Source organism: Pongo abelii, chromosome 11 (assembly GCF_028885655.2).
Source record: "Pongo abelii isolate AG06213 chromosome 11, NHGRI_mPonAbe1-v2.0_pri, whole genome shotgun sequence".
In the NCBI taxonomy this organism is placed as follows: Eukaryota; Metazoa; Chordata; class Mammalia; order Primates; family Hominidae; genus Pongo; species Pongo abelii.
Genome location: NC_071996.2, coordinates 37,262,719 through 37,285,002, shown reverse-complemented (window position 1 = coordinate 37,285,002; position 22,284 = coordinate 37,262,719). Strand labels below are relative to the sequence as shown.

The 22,284-nt window shown below is 40.1% G+C and overlaps 1 protein-coding gene across 1 annotated transcript in view; it reads left to right on the top strand.

Annotated features, from left to right (window-relative positions):
• Positions 1-22,284, top strand: part of MAP3K19 (mitogen-activated protein kinase kinase kinase 19) — a 55,690-nt gene that overhangs the window by 6,566 nt on the left and 26,840 nt on the right. Inside the window, exons 3-5 of the mRNA XM_054549307.1 lie at positions 11,400-11,496; positions 16,887-16,965; positions 17,897-18,156. Coding sequence (XP_054405282.1) covers positions 11,400-11,496; positions 16,887-16,965; positions 17,897-18,156 — 436 coding nt within the window. The remainder of the gene's footprint in view (positions 1-11,399; positions 11,497-16,886; positions 16,966-17,896; positions 18,157-22,284) is intronic.

Here is a 22,284-nt window from a genome sequence, read left to right as displayed (position 1 = left end):
AGGGGAAGAAATAGTTTTAAAGGGAGGAGAGAAAAATAAGGAAAAAAAATGTTATCAGAACCAAATGATATGAGTTTTCAAGTTTAAAGCACCCATCACTGCAGGACCCATCATTGCAGGACAGTGACTAAGTAAATTACCTTAAAGTATTATGAACTTTTAAAGCACTGAGGCTACAAGAGAATCCTAAAAGTTTTCAAAGAAAGAGAGAGAGGTAATATAAAGGATAGGAAACAAGAATGGCACCAGATGTCTTAAAAATACCATTGTAAGCTACAAATATATGGAGCAATAAAAGACCTCTACACTGAAAGTAGTAAAATATTGCTGAAAATTTTAAGAAGACTTAAATAAATAGAATGATGTAACATGTTAGTGGATTGGAAAATTTACTTTTATAAAGATGTCAATTCTGCCAAATTAGTTTGTAGATTCAACACAGTCCCAATCAAAACCTAGCAGGTTTGTGTGTGTGTGTAAATTAACAAGCTGATTCTAAATTCATATAGAAAGGCAAAAGGCCAAGAATACTGAGGGCAATATTGAAGAAGAACAAAGTTGGAAGATTTACGCTACCAGATATCAAGTCCTATTATAAAGCTTAATCAATTAAGGCAGTGTGATATTGCTAGAAATATAGATAAATCCATTACCTGATTTATGACAAAGTTCATGCTGCAGTGAAATACGGGAAAGAATTTTCAATACATGGTTCTGGGTTGCATGGATAGTCATATACAAAACAATACGTATGTTGACCCCTACCTCACACCATACACAAAATCAATTCCACATTGATTGGAACAGCTCACTGCAGCCTAGCATTCCTGGGCCCAAGCAAAACTCCTGCTTCAGTCTCCTGAGTAGCTGAGACTGCAGGCACATACCACCATTCCCGGCTAATTTTTTTCAATTTGTTTTTGGTAGAGATGGGGTCTTGCTTCGTTGCCCAGGCTGTTCTTGAACTCCTGGCTTCAAACAATGTCCCTGCCTCATCCTCCCAAATTGCTGGAATTATAGATGTGAGCCATTTTGCCAGACCACACTAACCCTTTTGAAAGAAAATGTAAGATAAAATCTTTGTGACCTTGGAGCTGGCAACAATTTTTTTTTTTTTTTTTTTGAGATGGAGTCTCGCTCTGTCACCAGGCTAGAGTGCTGTGGCACAATCTCAGCTCACTGCAACCTCCAACTCCCTGGTTCAAGGGATTCTCCTGCCTCCGCCTCCCGAGCAGCTGGCTAATTTTTGTATTTTTATTAGAGATGGGGTTTCACTATGTTGGCCAGGATGGTCTCGATCTCCTGACCTCATGATCCACCCACCTTGGCCTCCCAAAGTGCTGGAATTACAGGCATGAGCCACTGTGCCCAGCCAACAATTTTTAAAACAGAACACACACACAAAAAAAATGCTTGCCATAAAAGAAAAGTTAATTAAATGGGCTATATTAAATGAAGCATTTCTTTTTATCTAAAGACATCATTAAGATAGTAATAAGCAACTCATAAAGTGAGAAAAGATACTTAAAATGTATGTATCTGACAAAGGACCTGCATTCAGAAAAAATTTAAAAACTCCCACAAATTAGGAACAGATAGGCTAATAGAAAGTGGGCAAAAACTTGATCAGACACTTAGCAAAAAAAAGATGTCTAAATGGCCAATAAAATATATTAAAAGATGCTCAGCTTTTAGTTATTGGATAAATGTAATTTTAAACAACAATGTGATAACACTGCACATCCACAGAATGATTACAATTTTACAAGTTGGGAAATATCAAGTGTTGACAAGGATGTAGGGCAACAAGAACTTTCATGCACTACTGATGGGAGAATGAACTGTTAGAATAATTTAGAAAGCTGTCTTTTGGTGTCTGTTAAAGAGAAATATATGCATACTCCATAATCCAGCAATTCTGCTCTTAAGTACATACCTAACAGAAATGCATCATATGTTTACCATAAGCTACATATTATAATGATCATAGCAGCACTATTATAATAGCCCCCAAATGGAAAATACCCAAGTGCCTATCAAGAATAGAAAGGATACATAAATTGTGGTATATTCACATAGTATAAAACTACACAAAAACGAGAATGAGAGTGAATGATATAAAATTACATGCAAAAATACAGATGAATCTCACAAACACACTGTTGAGCAAAAGAAGCCAGACATAAAAAATTAAATCCTGTATGGGTCTATTTATATAAAAACAAAAGGAGGAATAACAAATCTAATCTATGGTGTTAGAATTCAGAATAGCACTTGCATGAGAGTGTTCTTTGGGGATATTGGTAGTGTTCTTTTATTTGATCTGGGTCCTGGAAACACAAATGTATTTGGTTTATTAAAATTAATCTATACACATAGGGTAAGTGAACTTTTCTGAATGTATGCTATACTAAAATCAAAAGTAATGGAAAAGGGGTGGAGTAGGGAATGTCTTCAAATATCTGACATACACAAAAAAGAATATGGTTTTCAGCCAGGCATGGCTGTGGATACCTGTACCTGTGGTCCCAGCTACTCAGGAGGCTGAGATGGGAGGATAACTTGAGCCCAGGAGTTTGAGAACAGCCTGGACAACATACCTTTTTTTTTTCTTTTCTTCTTTTTTGGAGACAGGGTCTCACCCTGTCACCTAGGCTGGGGTGCAGTGGCCAGTGGCATGATCACAGCTTACTGCAACCTCCGCCTTCCGGGCTCCAGCAATCCTCCCACCTCAGCCTCCTAAGTAGCTGGGATTACAGGCATGCTCCACCATGCTCAGCTAATTTTTGCATTTTTTTGTAGAGATGGGGTTTCACCATGTCACCCAGGCTGATCTCGAACTCCTGGCCTGAAGTGATCTGCCCACCTCAGATTCCCAAAGTGCCAGGATTACAGGTGTGAACCACTGGCTCGAATGAATATGGTTTTCAGACTAGGATTCTATGCCCAAATAAACTCTCAGTTAAGCATTAGAGTTGAATAAAGACATTTTTCAGACACAGAAATCTCAAACATATTACTTCTGATACACCTTTTAAGGAAGCTACTAAGTGCTCTATTAAATTGAAAAAGTAAATAAAGAAAGAGGAAAAAATAGGATCTGTGACTCAGAGGATCAAGAGAGAGGAGGGAATCATTGGTATAATGAAGAAGGCACGTCCCAGGACTTCAGCTAGTTAGCAACTCTAGAAAACAAAGAGCTCAGATGATTGGGGGATTGGGGTGGGGGCAGGGAGCAGGACAGAGGAGGGGAACAGAACAGATATTATTGTCCGATAAATTTCACCAAGTGGAGAGACCATTGTACATTGGGAAGATTTAGGCTTTAAATAAAAAGACATAAGAAATTAAATAAAATAAACCAACTAGAAATTAAAAAACCAAGGGATGAGGGGAAGGAAGGATGAATAGGCAGAGCAAAGAGATTTTTAGGGCACTGAAAATACTCTGTATGATTCTATAATGGTGGATACAGGTCATTATACATTTGTTCAAACCCATAGAATGTACAACACCAGGAGTGAAACTTAATGTTAACTACAAACAACTGTAACAAATATACCACTTTGGAGGGCGATGTTAATAATGGGTGAGGCCGTGCATGTGTGGGAGCAGGGGGTATATGGGAAATCCCTATACCTTCTTCTTTTTTTTTTTTTTTTTGAGACGGACTCTTACTCTGTCGCCCAGGCTGGAGCGCGATCTTGGCTCGCTGCAACCTTCACCTCCTGGGTTCAAGTGATTCTCCTGCCTCAGCTTCCTGAGTAGCTGGGATTACAGGCATGCACCACCATGTCTGGCTAATTTTTGTATTTAGTAGAAACAGCGTTTCACCATGTTGGCCAGGCTGGTCTCAAACCCTTGACCTTAGGTGATCCACCCACCTTGACCTCCCAAAGTGTTAGGATTACAGGCGGGAGCCACTGTGCCTGGCCTATACCTTCCTCTTAATTTCTCTGTGAACTTAAAATGGCCCTAAAAATAGTCTCTTCAAACAAACAAACAAACAAACAAACAAGGGTTTGGGGGTTTGTTCGGGAAAATAAAACAGTTATACAAGAAAGAAAGCATAATCATACTATATTACAATTGTACTACTACATAGTACAATATCCTCATCATCATAATTAGCCATTGACTATTGATTTAACAACAAAGAAGGTAAATGTATTGGGAGGATGGAAGCAGGCCATAAGAACATTAAATTATTAACTGCCATAATAAGTCAATAGATGATGCCTCACTTTGATGAATCAAGAGACAGCATGATAACTATGCAGAAATACGGAAGAAAATACCAAAAGAAACACCTAAAAGTTTGGAAGTGATTGCCTCTGAGGAAAATGGTGACTGTTTTTCTCGGTATAAGTCTTTTACCATTATTTGATTTTTTTACATGTGCAGTTTAATTTTGATAAAAATTAAGTGAAAATTAAAAATAAACGGTTAAATCAAGACTTCTCTGGGACATGGGATGGGATGAGCTACCATGGAAACATTCCTTTTTAAATCGTATTTGAATATTTTAGCATTGTGCATTTATAAATTTTCTAAGTAGTTTAGTCTGCTTCCTACCAAAGTGGAATTTAGTACCCTGGTTCCCAACAAGGGAGTGATTCCCAGTGCCCACCTCCCACCCCTCCCACCCTAGGGGGTCATTTGACAATGTTTGCAGACATTTCTGGTATCATCACTAGGGGAGAATACAACTGGCATCTAGTGGGTACAAGCCAGGGACGCTCCTAAACATCCTATCAGGCACACGACAGCCCCCACAGCCAAGAATTATCTGGTTTTGAATGTCAACAGTGCTGAGACTGAGAAATTTGCTACGTTTTGTCACAATATTGAAGGTTGCACTGTGTTTGGTTACTAATATTATATAGTAATCAAAATAAAATACCTAGAGACAAATCTTTAAGGTGAGTGTCATGCATAAGATATTGATAAACAAAAACATCCTTGTTATTTTTTATGGTCTATTTAAGCAATTTTCTTTTTAAAAAGACTAACTATATCACTTCATATTAATACATTGAAATAAATGTTTAAAAACATTTTTGTAGAGATGGGGTCTCACTATGTTGCCCAGGCTGGTCTCAAGCTCCTGGCCTCAGCCAGGTGTGGTGGCATGCACCTGTAGCCCCAACTACTTGGGAGACTGAGACAACAGGATCACTCAAGCCCAGGAGTTCAAAGTTACAGTGAGCTATGATCACACCACTGCACTCCACCAGGATGACAGAGTGAGAGTCTGTAAAAAACAAACAAACAAACAAACAACATCAAACTCCTAGTCTCAAGAGATTCTCCCACTTCTGTCTCCTAAAGTGCAGGGATTACAGGTGTGAGCCACTGTGCCTGATCAGTACATTTTTTGAGGCAACTTTAAAACTTTTTTTTTTTTTTGAGACAGAGTCTCGCTCTGCCGCCCAGGCTGGTGTGCAGTGGCGCGATCTCGGCTCACTGCAAGCTCCACCTCCCGGGTTCACGCCATTCTCCTGCCTCAGCCTCCCCAGTAGCTGGGACTACAGGGGCCCGCCACTACGCCTGGCTAATTTTTTGTATTTTTGGTAGAGACGGGGTTTCTCCATGTTACAGGATGGTCTCGATCTCCTGACCTCGTGATCCACCCGCCTTGGCCTCCCAAAGTGCTGGGATTACAGGTGTGAGCCACCGCGCCTGGCAAAACTTTTTTAAAAATAACTTTCATTAGGTGTTTTTTCTTATTGTAGCTGAAATAAAGTTTAAACTCCTTTTTGAGGGATAAATGGACTTTTTCAGTATTATATTTGCCTTTTCTTCCCTAGTGGTTTAACTGGGGTTTAAATCCCTTTCACTCTTTTCTTTAAATGAAAGCTTTGTTTTCTTTTTGGTTGTCTGAAATAGGTTTTTATAGTTTACAAATATAAGCAGCTGCCTTGCATGTAGGACAGCTCCAGAGAGGCTCATTATAGACTCGCCCAGTCATCTTTTTTCATCTGAGGAGAATCTTCTTTCAAAATTTTATTATAGGCTGGATATGGTGGCTCATGCCTGTGATCTCGGCACTTGGGGAGGCTGAAGTGGGAAGATCCCTTGAGTCCAGGCATTCGAGACACTCATGGGCAACATAATAAGACTTTGTCTCTACAAAAAAAAATTAAAAATTAGCTGGTTATGGTGGTGTGCGCCTGTAGTTCCAGTTACTTCCTGGAGGCTGAGGTGGGAGAACCACTTGAACACAGGAGTTTGAGGCTGCAGTGAACTATAATTGTGCTGCTGCATTCCAGCCCCGGCGACAAAGTGAGCTCCCATGTCTCTAAAATATAAAAATAAAACAATTTAATTACGTCTGATTTCCATCGTGCCTTTACCTTCTGTATGTTTGGTATGCTGTTGTCTGCAGGCTAGAATGTGATGCTCTATTTCTCATCCATCTATCAGCTCCCGTGGTGTTGTCAATGGTTTATGAAATCCATCTATGTTTGGGACTTGATATTCTGATGTTTTCTCTCTTTTACTCACTCCTAGGTGACACTATTTCAGTTCTCCTCCTTGTGGCACCCAAGCACATCTTAAAGTCATTGCTGGTTAGATTTATAAAATAAGTTAGAAAATTCTGAGCTGTTTCTGTTTGAGTCTTCATTTCCATCATCACCTTCAAAGTAGATCTTATTCCCTACATCCTTTTCGATTGTGATACTTACGATTTTTCAGTTTATTCCAGGTTATAAATTTTTGTCAGATACTTATAGGGATCACACATCTTTTATTATTATTTTTTCTATGCAAAACGTATCAATTAGGTTTGAGTATCCTTTCCCTTTATTTTGCTCATTAATTCTTTTTTTTTTGGGGGGTCTTGTTGAAATTCATTGTTTCAAACTTTTCATGCTAACAAGATCACAGAGTGGTCACAACCTCTGGACCCAGATTTCACAGTCTGGGTGTAAATTCTGGCTCTGCCACTGGCTAGCTGTGTGACCTCATGTAAGCTACTTAACTTTTCTGGGCCTCAGGTATAAAATGAAGTAATAGATCCTAACTTTAGAGTTGTGAGGATTAAATTAGTTAACCCATTTATGCCTAGTGTTCCATTATTGGAACGGTGAGCTTGTGGGGGTTATTTATATCCCACTGCTCAAGGTCATTGCCAAGGTCTGATTTTTCACACAAAAAAATTTGCAACCTCTGGGATAAATGGGTTAATATGTGTAACGCATATAGAACAGTGTCTGGTACTATATATGTAAATGCTAGTCATCATTATGGATTTTGTAGGTGGGTATGACCACGCTGCCGGCTTCCAACTTTTCCTACAGGACCAACTGACAAATGAACTGTGTAGTTGAGATTGACCACAGCCCAGTAATCAACATGGAAACTTGATGTAAGAACCTGCTGTATGACTAACACTTCCAAATGAAGGCTGCTGTTTTCTCAAAGCTTAGCATAAAAATTTCACTGAATCACTGTAATTAAATGAAATGGTAGAAATGTGTTTTGAGGTCTCTTAGAGTGTTCTAGACTAAGGATCTACACAAAAACTATATATAATACTAAAAAAGAAAAATTCAAATGACCCATAAGCATCTAAAACTATCTCCAACTTTTCTATTAATCAAAGTATGCACATTCAAACAATAATAAGAGGACCAATTCCATATATTACATTAAATACGATAAAATGAAAAGTCGGCCAGACGTGGTGGCAGGTGCCTGTAATCCCAGCTCTTTGGGAGGCAGAGGGAGGTGGATCACTTGAGATCAGGAGATCGAGACCAGCCTGGTAAACATACTGAAACGCCATCTCTACTAAAAATACAAAAAAAAAAAAAAAAAAAAAAAAATTAGCCAGGCATGCTGGTGGGCACCTATAACCCCAGCTACTTGGGAGGCTAAGGCAGGAGAATCGCTTGAACCCGGAAGGTAGAGTTTGCAGTGAGCCGAGATTGCACCACAGCACTCCAGCCTGGGCAACAGAGCAAGACTCTGTCTCAAAAAATAAAAAATAAAATGAAAAGGGGCAGGGCATGGTGGTACATACTTATAGTTCCAGCAACTCAGGAGGCTGAGGTGGGAGGATCACCTGAGCCCAGGAGTTCAAGGCTGCAGTGAGCCATGATAGTGCCACTGCATTCCAGCCTGTGTGCCAGAGTGACACACTGCCTCAAAATAACAACAATAATCATATAAACACCTGTGAAAAGAAGGGAAAACAATAATAATTAATTAATTAATTAAATGAAAAGGAATGACAATAAGGGAGAAGATATGATATAGCACATTCATGCACTGCTGCTAGATTATAAATAGGGATAAACTTTACTTTTAAGGCAATGTGTGTACAAAAAAACAACTTTTTCATAGTCTTTGGATCAATAATTCCATATCTAGGGATCTACTCTAAAGAAATAATACAAAATTGCGGTATTAGTTGCAAATATTTAATAATACTGTGTGTAACAATGAAGAATTTAAAATGACCTACTAAACATCATGGGAGTTACATTGTAAGACTAACGGGGCTTATTAAAGAAGTACTATTGGCTGAGCGTGGTGGCTCACGCCTGTAATCCCAGCACTTTGGGAGGCCGAGGCAGGCGGATCACGAGGTCAGAAGTTTGAGACCAGCCTGGGCAGCATGGTGAAACCTCATCTCTACTAAAAATACAAAAATAAGGCGGGCATGGTGGTGGGTGCCTGTAGTCCCAGCTACTCGAGAGGCTGAGACAGGAGAATCTCTTGAACCCGGGAGGTGGAGGTTGCAGTGAGCTGAGGTTGCACCACTGCACTCCAGCCTGGGCGACAGAGCAAGACTCCATCTCAAAAAAAAAAAAAAGTACTATTATGACCCTCTGATATTTGTTGAAGGAAAGGAATTTTAAATTCCATTAAAATTAAAATGACACTTACTTAGTAAATTGCTTATGAATTTATGCTTAAGTGAAAAAGCCAGATACAAAAATTATGTGATGCAACTATATTTTTAAATACTTAGGAGAAGCACAAAGAAAATATGATTCCTGTGTTAACAGTGTTTGCTCTTTGGTTGTCAGGTTATAGGTGATTTTTTAAATCTTGCTTTAGAAAATACTTTTTTGTATTTTCATATGTTCTAGGAAGAATAAACCCCCCTCTGGGATTTGATAGGAAGGAGGAGGGATTTACCAGATAATGGTAGAGTTTTTGAAATACAGAGAAGGTTAAGCCATGAAATTGACAACAGCCTAGGAGCCGAGTGAACCCGTCCGCCATTGACAAACAGGATAGTCTGAGACAGGGCACTCAACTTTTGCCAGGAGATAGAAAATGCTTTAGAAAGTATTAATAAGGGTAGTGGGGAGTAGGGAGGAAAGGGGATGGTTAATGGGTACAAAAAAAATAGCTAGAAAGAATGAATAATCAACCCAATGAGAGAACAAAAAGAAAAAAAGAGGAAAAGAAAGAGTAAGACCTAATATTTGATAGCACAACAGGGTGACTATAGTCAGTAATAATTTAATTGTACGTTCAAAAATAACTAAAAGTATAATTGAATCATTTGTAACACAAAGGATAAATGCTTGATGTGATGAATACTCCATTTACCCTGATGTCATTATTATGCATGGCACGCCTATATCAAAATATCTCCTGTACCCCATAAATATATATGCCTATGTACCCATAAAAATTAAAAATTAAAAAACAATGTTTAAGTATAAACTGCTGAATAAAAGTAAGGTATGACAACTAAGTTATTATGATTTAATACCTAAAATATTTTTAATGACTGTATAAATGGAGGGTTTTACTTCTGGTTTTTTTTTGAGACAAGTCTCACTCAGTTGCCCAGGCTGGAGTGCAGTGGTGCAATCATGGCTCACTGCAGCCTCAACTTCCTATGGCTCAAATGATCCTCGCACCTCAGCCTCCTGAGTAGTTGGGACTACAGGCACGTGCCACCATGCCTGGCTAATTTTTGTATTTTTTGTAGAGATAGGGCTTCACCATGTTGTCCAGGCTGGCCTCAAGCAATCCACCCATCTCAGCCTCCCAAAGTGCTAGGATTATAGATGTGAACCACCATGCCTGGCCAGGTTTTACTTTTGTTTCCTTTTTCTTTTCTTCCTTCTTTTCTTTTCTCTCTCTCTCTTTTCTTTTCTTTCTTTTGACAGGGTCTCACTCTGTCACCCAGGCTGGAGTGCAGTGGCGTGACCCTCGCTCACCGTAGCCTCGACCTCCCAGGTTCAAGCCATCCTCCTGCCTCAGCCTGCCAAGTAGCTGGGACAACAGGTGTGTGCCATCACATCCGGCTAATTTTTGTATTTTCAGTAGAGACAGGGTTTTGCCATGTTGCCCAGGCTGGTCTCGAACTCCTGAGCTCAAGTGATCCACCCGCCTCAGCCTCCCAAAGTGCTGGGATTACAGAAGTGAGCCACCGTGCCTGGCCAACTTTTATTATTTGCTACGACAATTAAAATGAACAAGGAGAGGAAAGCAAGAAATTTCCTAGCTCTCTTGGGAATTAATAAATGAGCTATCAGAGAATTTTTGTGACTCGCCACTTCTCTGACATTTCAGATGACAGGCTTGTGCACTTAGGGCAAAGACTTATTGTCCATCAGTCGCCTTAAATAGGTGGTCCACCTAGATCGTAGAAACCAGACAGCTAGTTGTAACATGCAGGTTGTGATGGGATGTTTTAACTTCTACTTGGGTCTATCATGGTTCTAGAAATTTAAAGGCACAAAATCACCAGCTATAACTTCGAATGAAGGAAACTATCAAAAACAATGAATTCTACTAAGAAAACATTTCCTCTTTAAAATGTTTGGAGTACTTTTTGTAAATCAAGTTGGTTTTCAACTATAATGATTATTTTCTAGAGAGTGAAAAGGAAGTTTAAGAGGTTATGCACCATGATTTAGATCAGAACACCCTCATAGGGAAGACTTTAATCAGCTTTGCTGCCTCGTTTCAGTCTAGGGTGATATCTGTAGCTTCCACAGGGGCAGGGATTTCCATTCTTGCCATTTGTAAATGATGCCCCAGGGAGGCATTATGGAAAGATCACGTTCCTTTGGGGTTGTTCACTGTGAGTGTGGCCAAAGGATTCTTTCCAGTGACCCACCCAGATGGAATCTGGGGCAGCTTAGCAGCCTGGGCACTGAGATGATAAAGTATAAAATACTGAATTTCTATGTGTCGATGTGATTTCAGCTTTTCTCTTCATTTTTGATTATGCAATTAATCACATCCATGACTGTCTGAGCCTAGTGCTCCAAGGGCAGATACTTTCTTATTATTTTAGTCCTAAATACTTTATCCAATTTAAAAGGAATCTTTAGCCCAGAAAAATCAACATTCACTCTGCCAACAAACTGGTACATCGAATAACTAATAACTGAGTTTTGAATTTTATGATATTGCAGGAGTTCGACCAAGATGGTGAGTGCAGTCATTCCACACTGGTTAATGAAGAAGAAGATCCCAGTGGTGGTAGACAGGACTGGCAACCCAGGACAGAAGGTATCGGGCTTTAGTCCTTAATGTGTTTACAAAGATAACATTATCATATGGGCTTCCCTCCAATTTCAGAAGGGCTTATTGTAGAAGTTTGAACAACATACACTGGGGCCTATGGGAGGGTAGAGGGAGTGGAGGAGGGAGAGCATCAGGAAAAATAACTAATGGGTACTAGGCTTAATACCTGGGTGATAAAATAATTTGTACAACAAACTCCATGATATACGTTTACCTATGGAACAAACCTGCACTTGTACCCCTGAGCTTAACTCCTGCAATAAAAGTTTAAAAAATTATAATAAATAAGTTTGAAAACACAGAAAAAGCCCAAAGGAGAAGAAAAACCACTCATAATATTACCTTTTGGTCCATATCTGAATCAGTGGGTCTAGGCAGCTTGACTGGCCAGAATAGGCAATGCTCTCTGGCTTTTTTATTCCACCTCACTCCAGCTCAGCCAAGCCATTCCCTGTCCCTTTCTTTTTGTCTGATAACGTCCTTTCCCCATTTTCTTCCTCTCAGAATCTTCCAGCAGCTTCAGCGATCGGTTCCCTTCCAGAGCCACACATGTCTCCATCAGCTGTTGTCCCTGAGGGGAAGGTGGCGGGGGGTGTACAAGGCATGAAAGTCCCTAAGTCTCAGTCTTTTATTTACAAGGCCATAAGTCTGGAATCTTCCAGAACACCACCCATTTCAAACATGTTATCCTGTCACACCGTAAGTGCCCTTGCACTTAACAGACCACAAGGTATTTGCAGATTCTCGCCTCAGAACATAGTTGCCATGGCTATCCCATTTGTCTGTCATCTATTCATCCATAACCTTCTTAAAGTAAATGTTTATTTGAACTGCTGCAATTTCTCCCGGGCAATCTTCTGGCTTCTATTTCTAACACTCCAGGGAAGCCGCCCTCTTTGATGCCCGTGTTTCTCATCCCTTCGCATCTCCCAGAAGGCTGCAGCTCTCCCGAGTAGCGTCTCCTCCGGGAGGTGGTGCGATGCTGCCCTCTCCTGGGCAGCTGCCTGCCTTTCTCACGCCCACTGGGAATCTTCCCTCCCCAGGCTGAGGGCCGAGAGTAATCTAGTAACCGTTAAAATTATGAACACCATTAAGCCTGAAAGAGCTAACAGAAAGAAAATAAACCCCGAAACCCTTCAGAACGGTCCTTGCAGTCCTCCTTCGACTTTCGTAGACTTCAAAGCCAAGCTCTTAGAAGCCTAATGGTGTCCCAAGCGCCTTCCAGGAGGTTAAGTATTTCATGTATTCTGCTCAATATGGAGATAACTCACCATTTGGGATGTTAGTCATTCTTTTAAACGTGATTTGCAATATTTTCAGTTTTCATATGGGAGCCATAATACTTATGAGGCATCTCCACTAAGTTATTTCAGTTTTAAGCTTTTAACAACTTGAGTTACAAATCTGGAAGAAGCAATTCTCTTCCTGATAAAATTTCATCTCACAGTTGATAGAGACTTCAGTTGAGCTAGCTACTCTTTCTAATCAGAAATTCTGAAATAAAAGTGTTTTAGATATTATTGTCCATTATATTCATTTTAAATATTCGTTTAAATTTCTTTAAATGGGCCAGGCACTGTGGCTCACGCCTGTAATCCCAGCACTTTGGGAGGCCAAGGTGGGCGGATCACCTGAGGTCAGAAGTTCAAGACCAGCCTGGACAACACGGTGAAACCCCGTCTCTACTAAAAATACAAAATTAGCCAGGTGTGGTGGTGCACATCTGTAATCCCATCTACTCGGGAGGCTGAGGCAGAAGAATCGTTTGAACCCGGGAGGCGGAGGTTGCAGTGAGCTGAGATTGTACCATTGCACTCCAGCCTGGGTGACAGAGTGAGGCTCCATCTCAAAACAAACAAACAAACACTATTTCCTCAGAACATAACAGACACAAATCTTATAGACTAGAAATTGAGCCTATAAATTTACTCTTTTCATGAGTGAACAAGAGAGCCTATTCCCTAAAACTAATGGGCTTAAAAATATTTTAATACAGTATAAATTCATCAGGATTTGTAGTTGCAGGTATACAAGAACCTACTCTTGGTTGGGTTAAAAAGGAAGGGAATTTTGAAAGATATTAGGAAGTTCATATACCATTGAAAAACCAGAGGAGAGGAACACTCTTAGTCTACCCATGCTGCCAAAACAAAATACCATAGACTGGGGGGCTTAAATAGCAGACATTTATTTTCTCACAGTTCTTAAGAATGGGAAGTCCAAGATCAAGATTCTAGCAGGGATGGGTTTCTGGTGAGGGCTCTCTTCTTGGTTGCAGATGGCTGGTCTGTCCCCACGTGGTCTTTCCTCTGTGCACACACAGGCAGAGCACAAGTGAGTGAGCTCTCTTCTTAGAAGGACACAAATCCAACTGGATCAGGGCCCCACCCTTGACACCTCATGTAACCTTCATTTCTTCCTTAGAGGCCCCATCTCCAAATAAGCCATACTTGGGGGTTAGGGCTTCAACATATGAATTTGCGGTGGGGGACACAAACATTCAGAACATCCAGTCCATAACAGGAAGGTCCCAGGTTGGATTGTCAGGAAGAATTCCCATAACTGCGTTTCAAAACTGGCTGCTACTGACCCTCAAATCATGCCACGTCTGCCATAACCAGAGAGCCGCTCCCGCTATCAATGTAAGAACCCCCTGCCTCTGCTGGTACCCACATCAGCACACAGCATGCCTGCACCTTATCTTTTTTCATGTAACTCACATGCATCAGTCTCTCAAGTAAGCTTTCTGAATCTAGCAGCGCAGGAAGCCGGAAATACAGTTGTTATTTTTTTTTTTTAAGTCTGTGTTGAGCTTCACAATTTAGGAAATCATCAAAACGTGAAGATGGCATCAAAATATTTTGAACCTTCATGCTCGCAATCCAGACAGATATGCACATCCATTTAAATAGAACGAGGACCTCATTGATATATGCACCTATTATGTACCCATGGAAATTTAACAAATAAAATAAAATAAGGAGACCAAACAGGAAAGTAAGGCTTTTCTGGAGAAAATAATTTTTCTTTATTGAAATCAGTTAGGCTGGGCCTGATTTTAAGTCTTTATTTTAATAATGGTTTTGACACTAACAACAACAAATTAATGATCATTTTTCTGACTGGTTATGAATGTCATTTTCACCTCTTCTATAAAGAAAATATATTCGTGGCTATGTTGAAATGTTGCCTTTTAATTTCTCTCTATGGTAATGTTTTCTGATAGGGTTAATTTACCCTCATTATGTGAAAAATGCACTCAGCTAAGAGCAAGTGTTTTGTCTTTACCAGTGACAATGCATCCTCTTCCCTGGCCTACTGGGTAGCTTGAGAGGCCTTATCCACAGCAACGTCAGCAACTCACAGTATTCAAGAGGCAGAACAAAGAGAACATTTGTATGTTTCTAGAGGATTTCAGAATCAGTACATTCTGTAATCTTTTTTTCCAATTTAGGACCAACAATTAGGATGGTGGCCATTAGCTCTTAATATCTTAAAAGGCAGGTATTTCTTACATGTGCTTATTATATCTTTGTTTCTTGGTTTGAAAAAGAAGTCAGCTGATGAACAGACTTCGAAGCACATTAAATTTGTTTGAAAACATTCTGGGTTTATTAATTCTTGACAACTGCAAAAGTACAGTTGTTCTTAAATATGGTTCATGTGAGTACACTCAGTTTTCTAACTTCCACAGCAAAGAACTAAATACATTTAGCTTTTGTGCCAGAACATCCTTTTCACTGACAGTTCAGTTATTAGGAATGTATGCTGTATGTTTTTCTCACTCTAACATGTCAGCTAGGTGTTTGCACTCAAGGATGACTACAAAAATGTTATGAAAGACATCCATCTTCCTTTCAAGTAGGAGAACGACCTTGAGAATGTCATGCAAACTCATTGCTATCAGTTTCTTCGTCTCTGAAATGAAAGGCTTGGGTTAGGTGACCTCTAAGTTCCTTCCAGCTCAGTAATTCCAAGTCTCTCATTTTGTGCTACATAGTGTGGTGATAGGCTCTTTGAAAACTTAAAAAACAATGGACCATTCCAGGGAAACTTCATTTTTAGACAAGTGTTCCATGCAATTGTATAGTATTAGAAAACATGCAATCAAGTTGTCTCCTTTCAGAAACATTAAGAAAACCAAAGCTAGCTACATTTTTATGGTAGCACAAAACAATATTATTGGATGACAATGATAGTAAACACTATTATCATTTGCCTGATTTTAAACAAAACTTTTCCTTTTGGAATTTTTTACTTTTTTTTTTTTAATGCACTTGTTTCATTAAATGGCACAGGTATAAAAATTGAACAACAAAAATGCTTTCACTATGGTAGTTCCTATGTACTACACAAATATATCCAAAGTCCTTTAAAATAATAAAAATCTACTAATTTAGATAATGATGATAGCTATTAAGCAACTTTCCCAAGGTCACCCAGGAAGTGGCAGAAAAGGGATGTCTGACTCACACCTTAACCTTATCCTCCCTGCGATACTCCTTCCCCAGCCTTCAATTAGTGGAGCTCATACAGCCATTGCTCCTCCAGGCACATGCAGATTGAGTGAATAAATGGCTCTGACACATAAATGGATAGAAATGAATACCGGGACAAGCACTTGGTCCTCCCAGAAGGACACCCCTCTCTGCTCCCACATCACCACTTGCTTCTATCACAGTGCTTATCTCACTGCATTCTTTATTTTCTTATCAGCTCTACTAGGGTCTCAGCTGCATCTTATTTCCCTGTTTTCAGCACAAAGCGCTGGGCTTGGCATATCCTTAATAAAAGTTTGTTAAATGGAAAAAAGGAATGAATGAACACACCTTAAAGAACAGGCAATGTTAGAGTAGTTCACACTAGTTTTTTACATAAATTTGCTTAACATCTTATATTGTGAGCAAGCGCGTATTCTATAAGTTGAAACTTTCTGTCTTAAGGGTTATTCTGGGAATTAGTTCATGGAATGAGACAGGAGATGACCAAAATTACAAATACAAGCTAACATCTTTGGTGTTACATAAATTATCTCATTGAATGCTCACAATAGTTCTGGGAGATAGATGTCGTTACGCTTTATAGAAGGTGGTTCTGTTTTCTCCATCCTGAGGACAACATAGTTTGTTATAAAAGTTTATTTTACATCTGTAAAATATTATTATATGGTTTTTTGCTCTTTAAACAAGCATTTATTTAGGATCTATCATATCCTGAACAGGAAAGATACAAAGACGGCTAAACCTCAGCCCCTGATTAACGTCCATTTTGTAATCATTAAGAAGAGATTAGCCAAACAGAAATAAAGTACGTCTCCCGCTTTCCGCTGGAATTCATTACTTTCTTCCTTCTACTGCTGTGGTGTGTTTCTACAGGTGTTGAGATCACTGTGACTTTTCCAAGAGATGTCAGTCCTCCCCAAGAAATGAGCCAAGAAGACTTAAAAGAAAAGAAGTAAGGAATATTCTTTGAAGTATCAGATTTGAAATGAAGTATGATGCAATGATAGTCATGTGGCAACCTACATTATTAGTAATTCAATCCATAAAAATGCTTAAAAGTAGAGGTCACAATAAATGGTATGTGGCAGAGGCCAGATCATAAACACTTTGGCTGTGTGGGCCATATGGTCTCATGATTCAACTCCGCAACTGTCATTTGAATGCAGCCATAGACAATATGTAAACAATGAGTGTGGCTGTGATCCAATTAAAGATATAGAAAAAGGCTGAAGGCCGGATATGGCCCCCAGGCTGTAGTTTGCTGACCCTACTGCAGGGCAGAGCTACTTAAAATGTGGTTCTGCGGTCCTGTTACTTGTCCATGATGAGGTCAGGACAGGCTGTGAGGGTGACCATTAAAAAAGTTGCAAAGCAATTTGGCAAATAACTTACGTTCATTGATTGGGTAGTGAAACAAATTGAGGCTTATTTTTTGCATGTCTTTTATTTTTCTTCCATTTTTATGGCAATTCATTTATATTTTACAAAAGTATCAGTTCACAATGATTGCAAATTTAAATGCTGGTTCTTCATCAAAGATAGTTTGAGAAACACTGGGCTAGTCAGTGCCTGTGGAGATAAAAGGGTACATCCCCCAGACCTGCCCTTTGTCTCTGATTTCTCTATGCAAGGAAATGGTGATTGGGAAAACGAGACTGAGCTGAAACCTAATCCATCCAAGCGATGGTACAGAGGACTAAGGAGGCCAGGAGGAGTCGGCAGGTGGAGAGGTCTTACCCTCTCAGGATTCAGCCTTTCCTTTCAGCAGCACCATTTGGAAACAGTTCTTCAAACTTTCTAGTGATGTCAGGCTGGACTGAGGACTGGAGTTTCAGAAGATGTGGCAACTGAGTTTTAAATCAAACATTTCCCTCCCCCTTTAGTCAGATAACCTCATCTCATCAAGAATGGGCACAAGCACCTGCAGTTTCTCATCCAAATGAAGTAGAAACGGTGGAGCTTGGGACAAAGACGCTGACCATGCGGCCCTTAGTTTTGCAAAAAGAGGAAAGTTCCAGGGAGCTCTGTGATGTGAACTTGGGCTTTTTGCTGCCAAGATCTTGTTTAGAACCAAACGTTTCCAAGTCTGTAACCAGAGAAGATGCTCCTCATTTTCTGAAGGAGCAGCAAAGAAAATCTGAAGGTAAGTTGAACACTGAATTCCACAGTGAGTCCTTTTGGTCAACAAATATTTATGTATTGTGCCAGGCACTGTTCTAAATGCTAGAGATAAAGCAGTAAACATATCAGACAATAACCCCAGCCCTTGTGTAATTTACATTCCTGGGGGTCATGGGGGTGCAGGACAGACAATAAACTAGCAAACAAGTAAAATGAAGGATGGCATAATGTTCCAGCAGAAAGAACACTATATGTGCAAATGTTTATATATTTGTTCAAGGAATAGAAGGCAAATATTTTGAGAATATCTTATTGTTTAGATTATTTCATTGCTTATTTCTGTAAACATTTCAGACATTATTTTGTAAACTATATTTGATAATTTCAGTATCAATATCCTCCTGATTTGCACTATGTTTGGCTTTTTTTCTTGAGTGTTTGAAAATCTTCATTGTGAGCTCATATTTGGTTGATGTTTATCTGTGGGAATCTTGGGGGCCCACGCTGTGGATGCTTTTGGCCAGAAGTATTGAGTTTACTTCTACCAGGTCCCAGGGTCATTATGGACTTGAGCCTACGGTAGCCTTATTCCTGGATCCCCAAGTTAATGTGCAAGTCTAAGAGCCAACTTCCAACTACATTGAGCCCAAGACTCATTTGCTAGATAGCAGCACTGATGCTAGCATTTCACCCTGAGCAACATTGTCTTTGCTACTTGCTTACCACTGTCCTCAACCAACCAGCCAAAACCACCAGGAACAACCTTATAATCCAACAAGTTACATTCATTGATTTCTCACAATGAGGGAGACTGCATGCCAGCGGAGCTGTGACGCATCTTACCAAAAAAAAAAAAAAAGAATAATTATTATGGGATTTTAAGAGAAGGGTACATTTTAAGTGAAATTTAAATGAAGCAGTGCTTACATTTTTTTTTTTTTTTTTTTGAGACAGAGTCTCGCTCTGTCGCCAGGCTGGAGCACAGTGGTGCAATCTCAGCTCACCGCAACCTCTGCCTCCTGGGTTCAAGCAATTCTCATGCCTCAGCCTCCCAAGTAGCTGGGACTACAGGCACATGCCACCATGCCCAGCTAATTTTTGTATTTTTAGTACAGATGGGGTTTCACCACGTTGGCCAGGATGGTCTCGATCTCTTGACCTCGTGATCCTCCCACCTTGGCCTCCCACAGTGCTGGGATTACAGGTGTGAGCCACTGCGCCTGGCCTAAATTTTTTTTTATTTTCTTATGCTAAAATGTGTGTAACATAAAATTGACCATTTTAATCGTTTTCAAGTGTACAGTTCAGTGGCATTTAAGTACATTGACATTGTTGTGTGACCATCACAACTATTCATCCCCAGAACATTTTCTTCTTGCAAAACTGAAACTCTGTGCCCATTAAACAATAACTCTCTATTTCCCACTCTCCCAAAGCCTCTGGCAACCACTATTCTATTTTCTGTCTCAATACGAATTTGAGCATTCTAGGTCTTTTATAGAAATGGAATCATGCAATATTTGTCCTGTGACTGGCTTGTTTCATTTGGCATAATGGTGAAGCAGTGTTTTGATGGGCTGTATGTAAAATAGTTCATAAGAAATCTGGACTGTGAAGTGGACCTAGACTCTTGTTCCTTGAAATTTACAAAGTTAGTTCCCAAATCTTGATAGCATTTTTTTGTTTTTTGTTTGTTTGTTGGTTGGTTGGTTGGTTTGAGACACGTTCTGGCTGTGTTGCCCAGGCTGGAGTGCAGTGGCATGATCTTGGCTCACTGCAACCTCTGCCTCCTGGGGCTCAAGCGATCCTCCCACCTCAGCCTCTTGGGTAGCTGGGACTACAGGTGCATGCCACCATGCCTGGCTAATTTTGTTTGTTTGTTTGTTTGTTTTTTGGTACAGATGGGGTTTCACCATATTGCCCAGGCTGTTACTGAACTCCTGGGCTAAAGTGATCCTCCCATCTTGGCCTCCCAAAGTGCTGGGATTACAGGCGTGAGCCACCGTGTTCAGCTTTAACAGCCTCTTTCAGCCTCATATCTTGCCACTCTTCCTTAGCAGCATGTTAAACTTTAGCACACTAAATGTCCTCTATTCCCTAAACATGCATGTGAATATTTGCACCTACTGTTCTTTCTGCTGGAGCATTATGCCATCCTTCAGGTTTTGTCTTAGAAACCCCTTTCTCTGGAAAGTCTTCTTGAACTTCCCAAGACTGGATGAGTTGCCATTTCTTTGTTCCGCTATAGGATCCTGACCTTACCTGCAACATAGCACTAATCAAGCATTAATTGTCACTGTTTGTTTATGCAAGAATCATTCAACCTCCAAGCACTTGGCATCATACCTGGCACATAGCCATTACAAATGCACTTTTAATTAATAATAACAATAATCAGGTCCCGGGCAGCATTTTGGGAGGCCAAGGCGGGCGGATCACTTGAAGTCTCAAAAAGAAAAAAAGAAATAAGAAGTACCAGCTGTGCACAGGTACATGCCTGAAACCCCAGCACTTTGGGAGGCTGAGGCAGGAGCACTGCTTGAGGCCAGGAGTTTGAGACCAACCTGGGCAACATAGGCAGACTCCACCTCTAAAAAAAGTACATATATAAAAATAAATTTTAAAAATTAGCTGGCTGTGGTGGTGCACACCTATAAGCTCAGCTACTCGGGAGGCTGAGGTGGGAGGATTGCTTGATTCCAGGAGGCCAAGGCTGCAGTGGATGATGACTAGTCCATTGCACTCCAGCCTGGGTGACAGACCTCATCTCTTAAAAAAAAAAAAAGTACAACTAGTGCAAGACTTTCTTCTAGTGTGTACTTTCATATTGCTAAATATCATGTTTAGAATGGTATTTATTGGTTGTTCAGTTTGGGCTTCATCTATTAAGATTTATTACTTTTACATTACTTGCCTCACACACAAGCAATGCTCAATTTTCCCAATCTTTGTGTCTATTTTTTTAAAATCAATGTTCAATGTCTCTGTTATTATGACTAGGTAAAATATTATTTGCAGCTGAGCTCCATAGTGTTGTTGATTACATTTCCTCTCCTTTTAGACATTGCATTTATCTCAGCATTAGTAATAACCACTTCATTTCTTTATTTGCTTACTTTTTGTATATCTGTTACTAATTCATCCCATCCTGTGTATTGCACCTATAAAACAAATCTCAATACAGGTGATTAGATATCAGGCAATCCGTTGGTTCCTTTTGTTTTTGGAGACATTGCTCCTGGACCCTCCTGGCCTCCAGTTTTACTCCATACCATCTGCTCTCTGGATCTACTGCCCAGCCGCCCATCTGAGATTCCCTTCGTGTCATCCTGGGAATTCCCTTGCCTCCTTGCTGTGTTGAATCCCTGTGTACTGGATATGTGGCTTAATCTTCCTTTCCTTACTTTTTTTTTTTTTTTTTTGAGACAGAGTCTGACTCTGTCACCCATGCTTAGAGTGCAATGGCACGATCTCAGCTCACTGCAACCTCCATCTTCTGGGCTGAAGCCATTCTCCCTCTTCAGCCTCCTGAGTAGCTGGGACTACAGGCATGCACCACCAGGCCCAGCTACTTTAAAAAAATTTCTTTGGTAGCGATGGGGTCTCACTATATTGCCCAGGCTGGTCTTGAACTCCTGGGCTCAAGTGATCTACCACCTCGGCTTCCCAAAGTGTTGGGATTACAGGCTTGAGCCACCTTGCCTGGCTTCCTTGCTTTACTTAATCCTCATTTACTAGGGCATATTTCCCAGCAGCTTCTTGAGAAAGGGTACACGGAGAATATGAATGATGGAGTTGTTTGTTGTCTCTAATTCTTCTGAGCTCTTTTCTTTCTTTCAGTTTCATCTGTTCTCTGTATGTTCATATTGGAGCATTTCCTCACATATCAGTTGAATTTGTATCTAAAAGAGTTTCACTAAAAAGTTCTGTATGTTTGAGTGAGCTTGTTGAATGGGCCTCGAAGGAGTTGAATAGGTGGAGAACTGGATGATTGATAGAGGGATTCCCAAGTGTCAGCTTGTATAGATCAATGGACCTTTTCTCTCGGCTAGTTTTCCCCAGAGAGATAATCCAAGCACATGCCTGTATGTTATGAGACTGGAGGCAACATTCTTGGCACTGAATAGGGTTCATATTTCAGTGTGTAGAC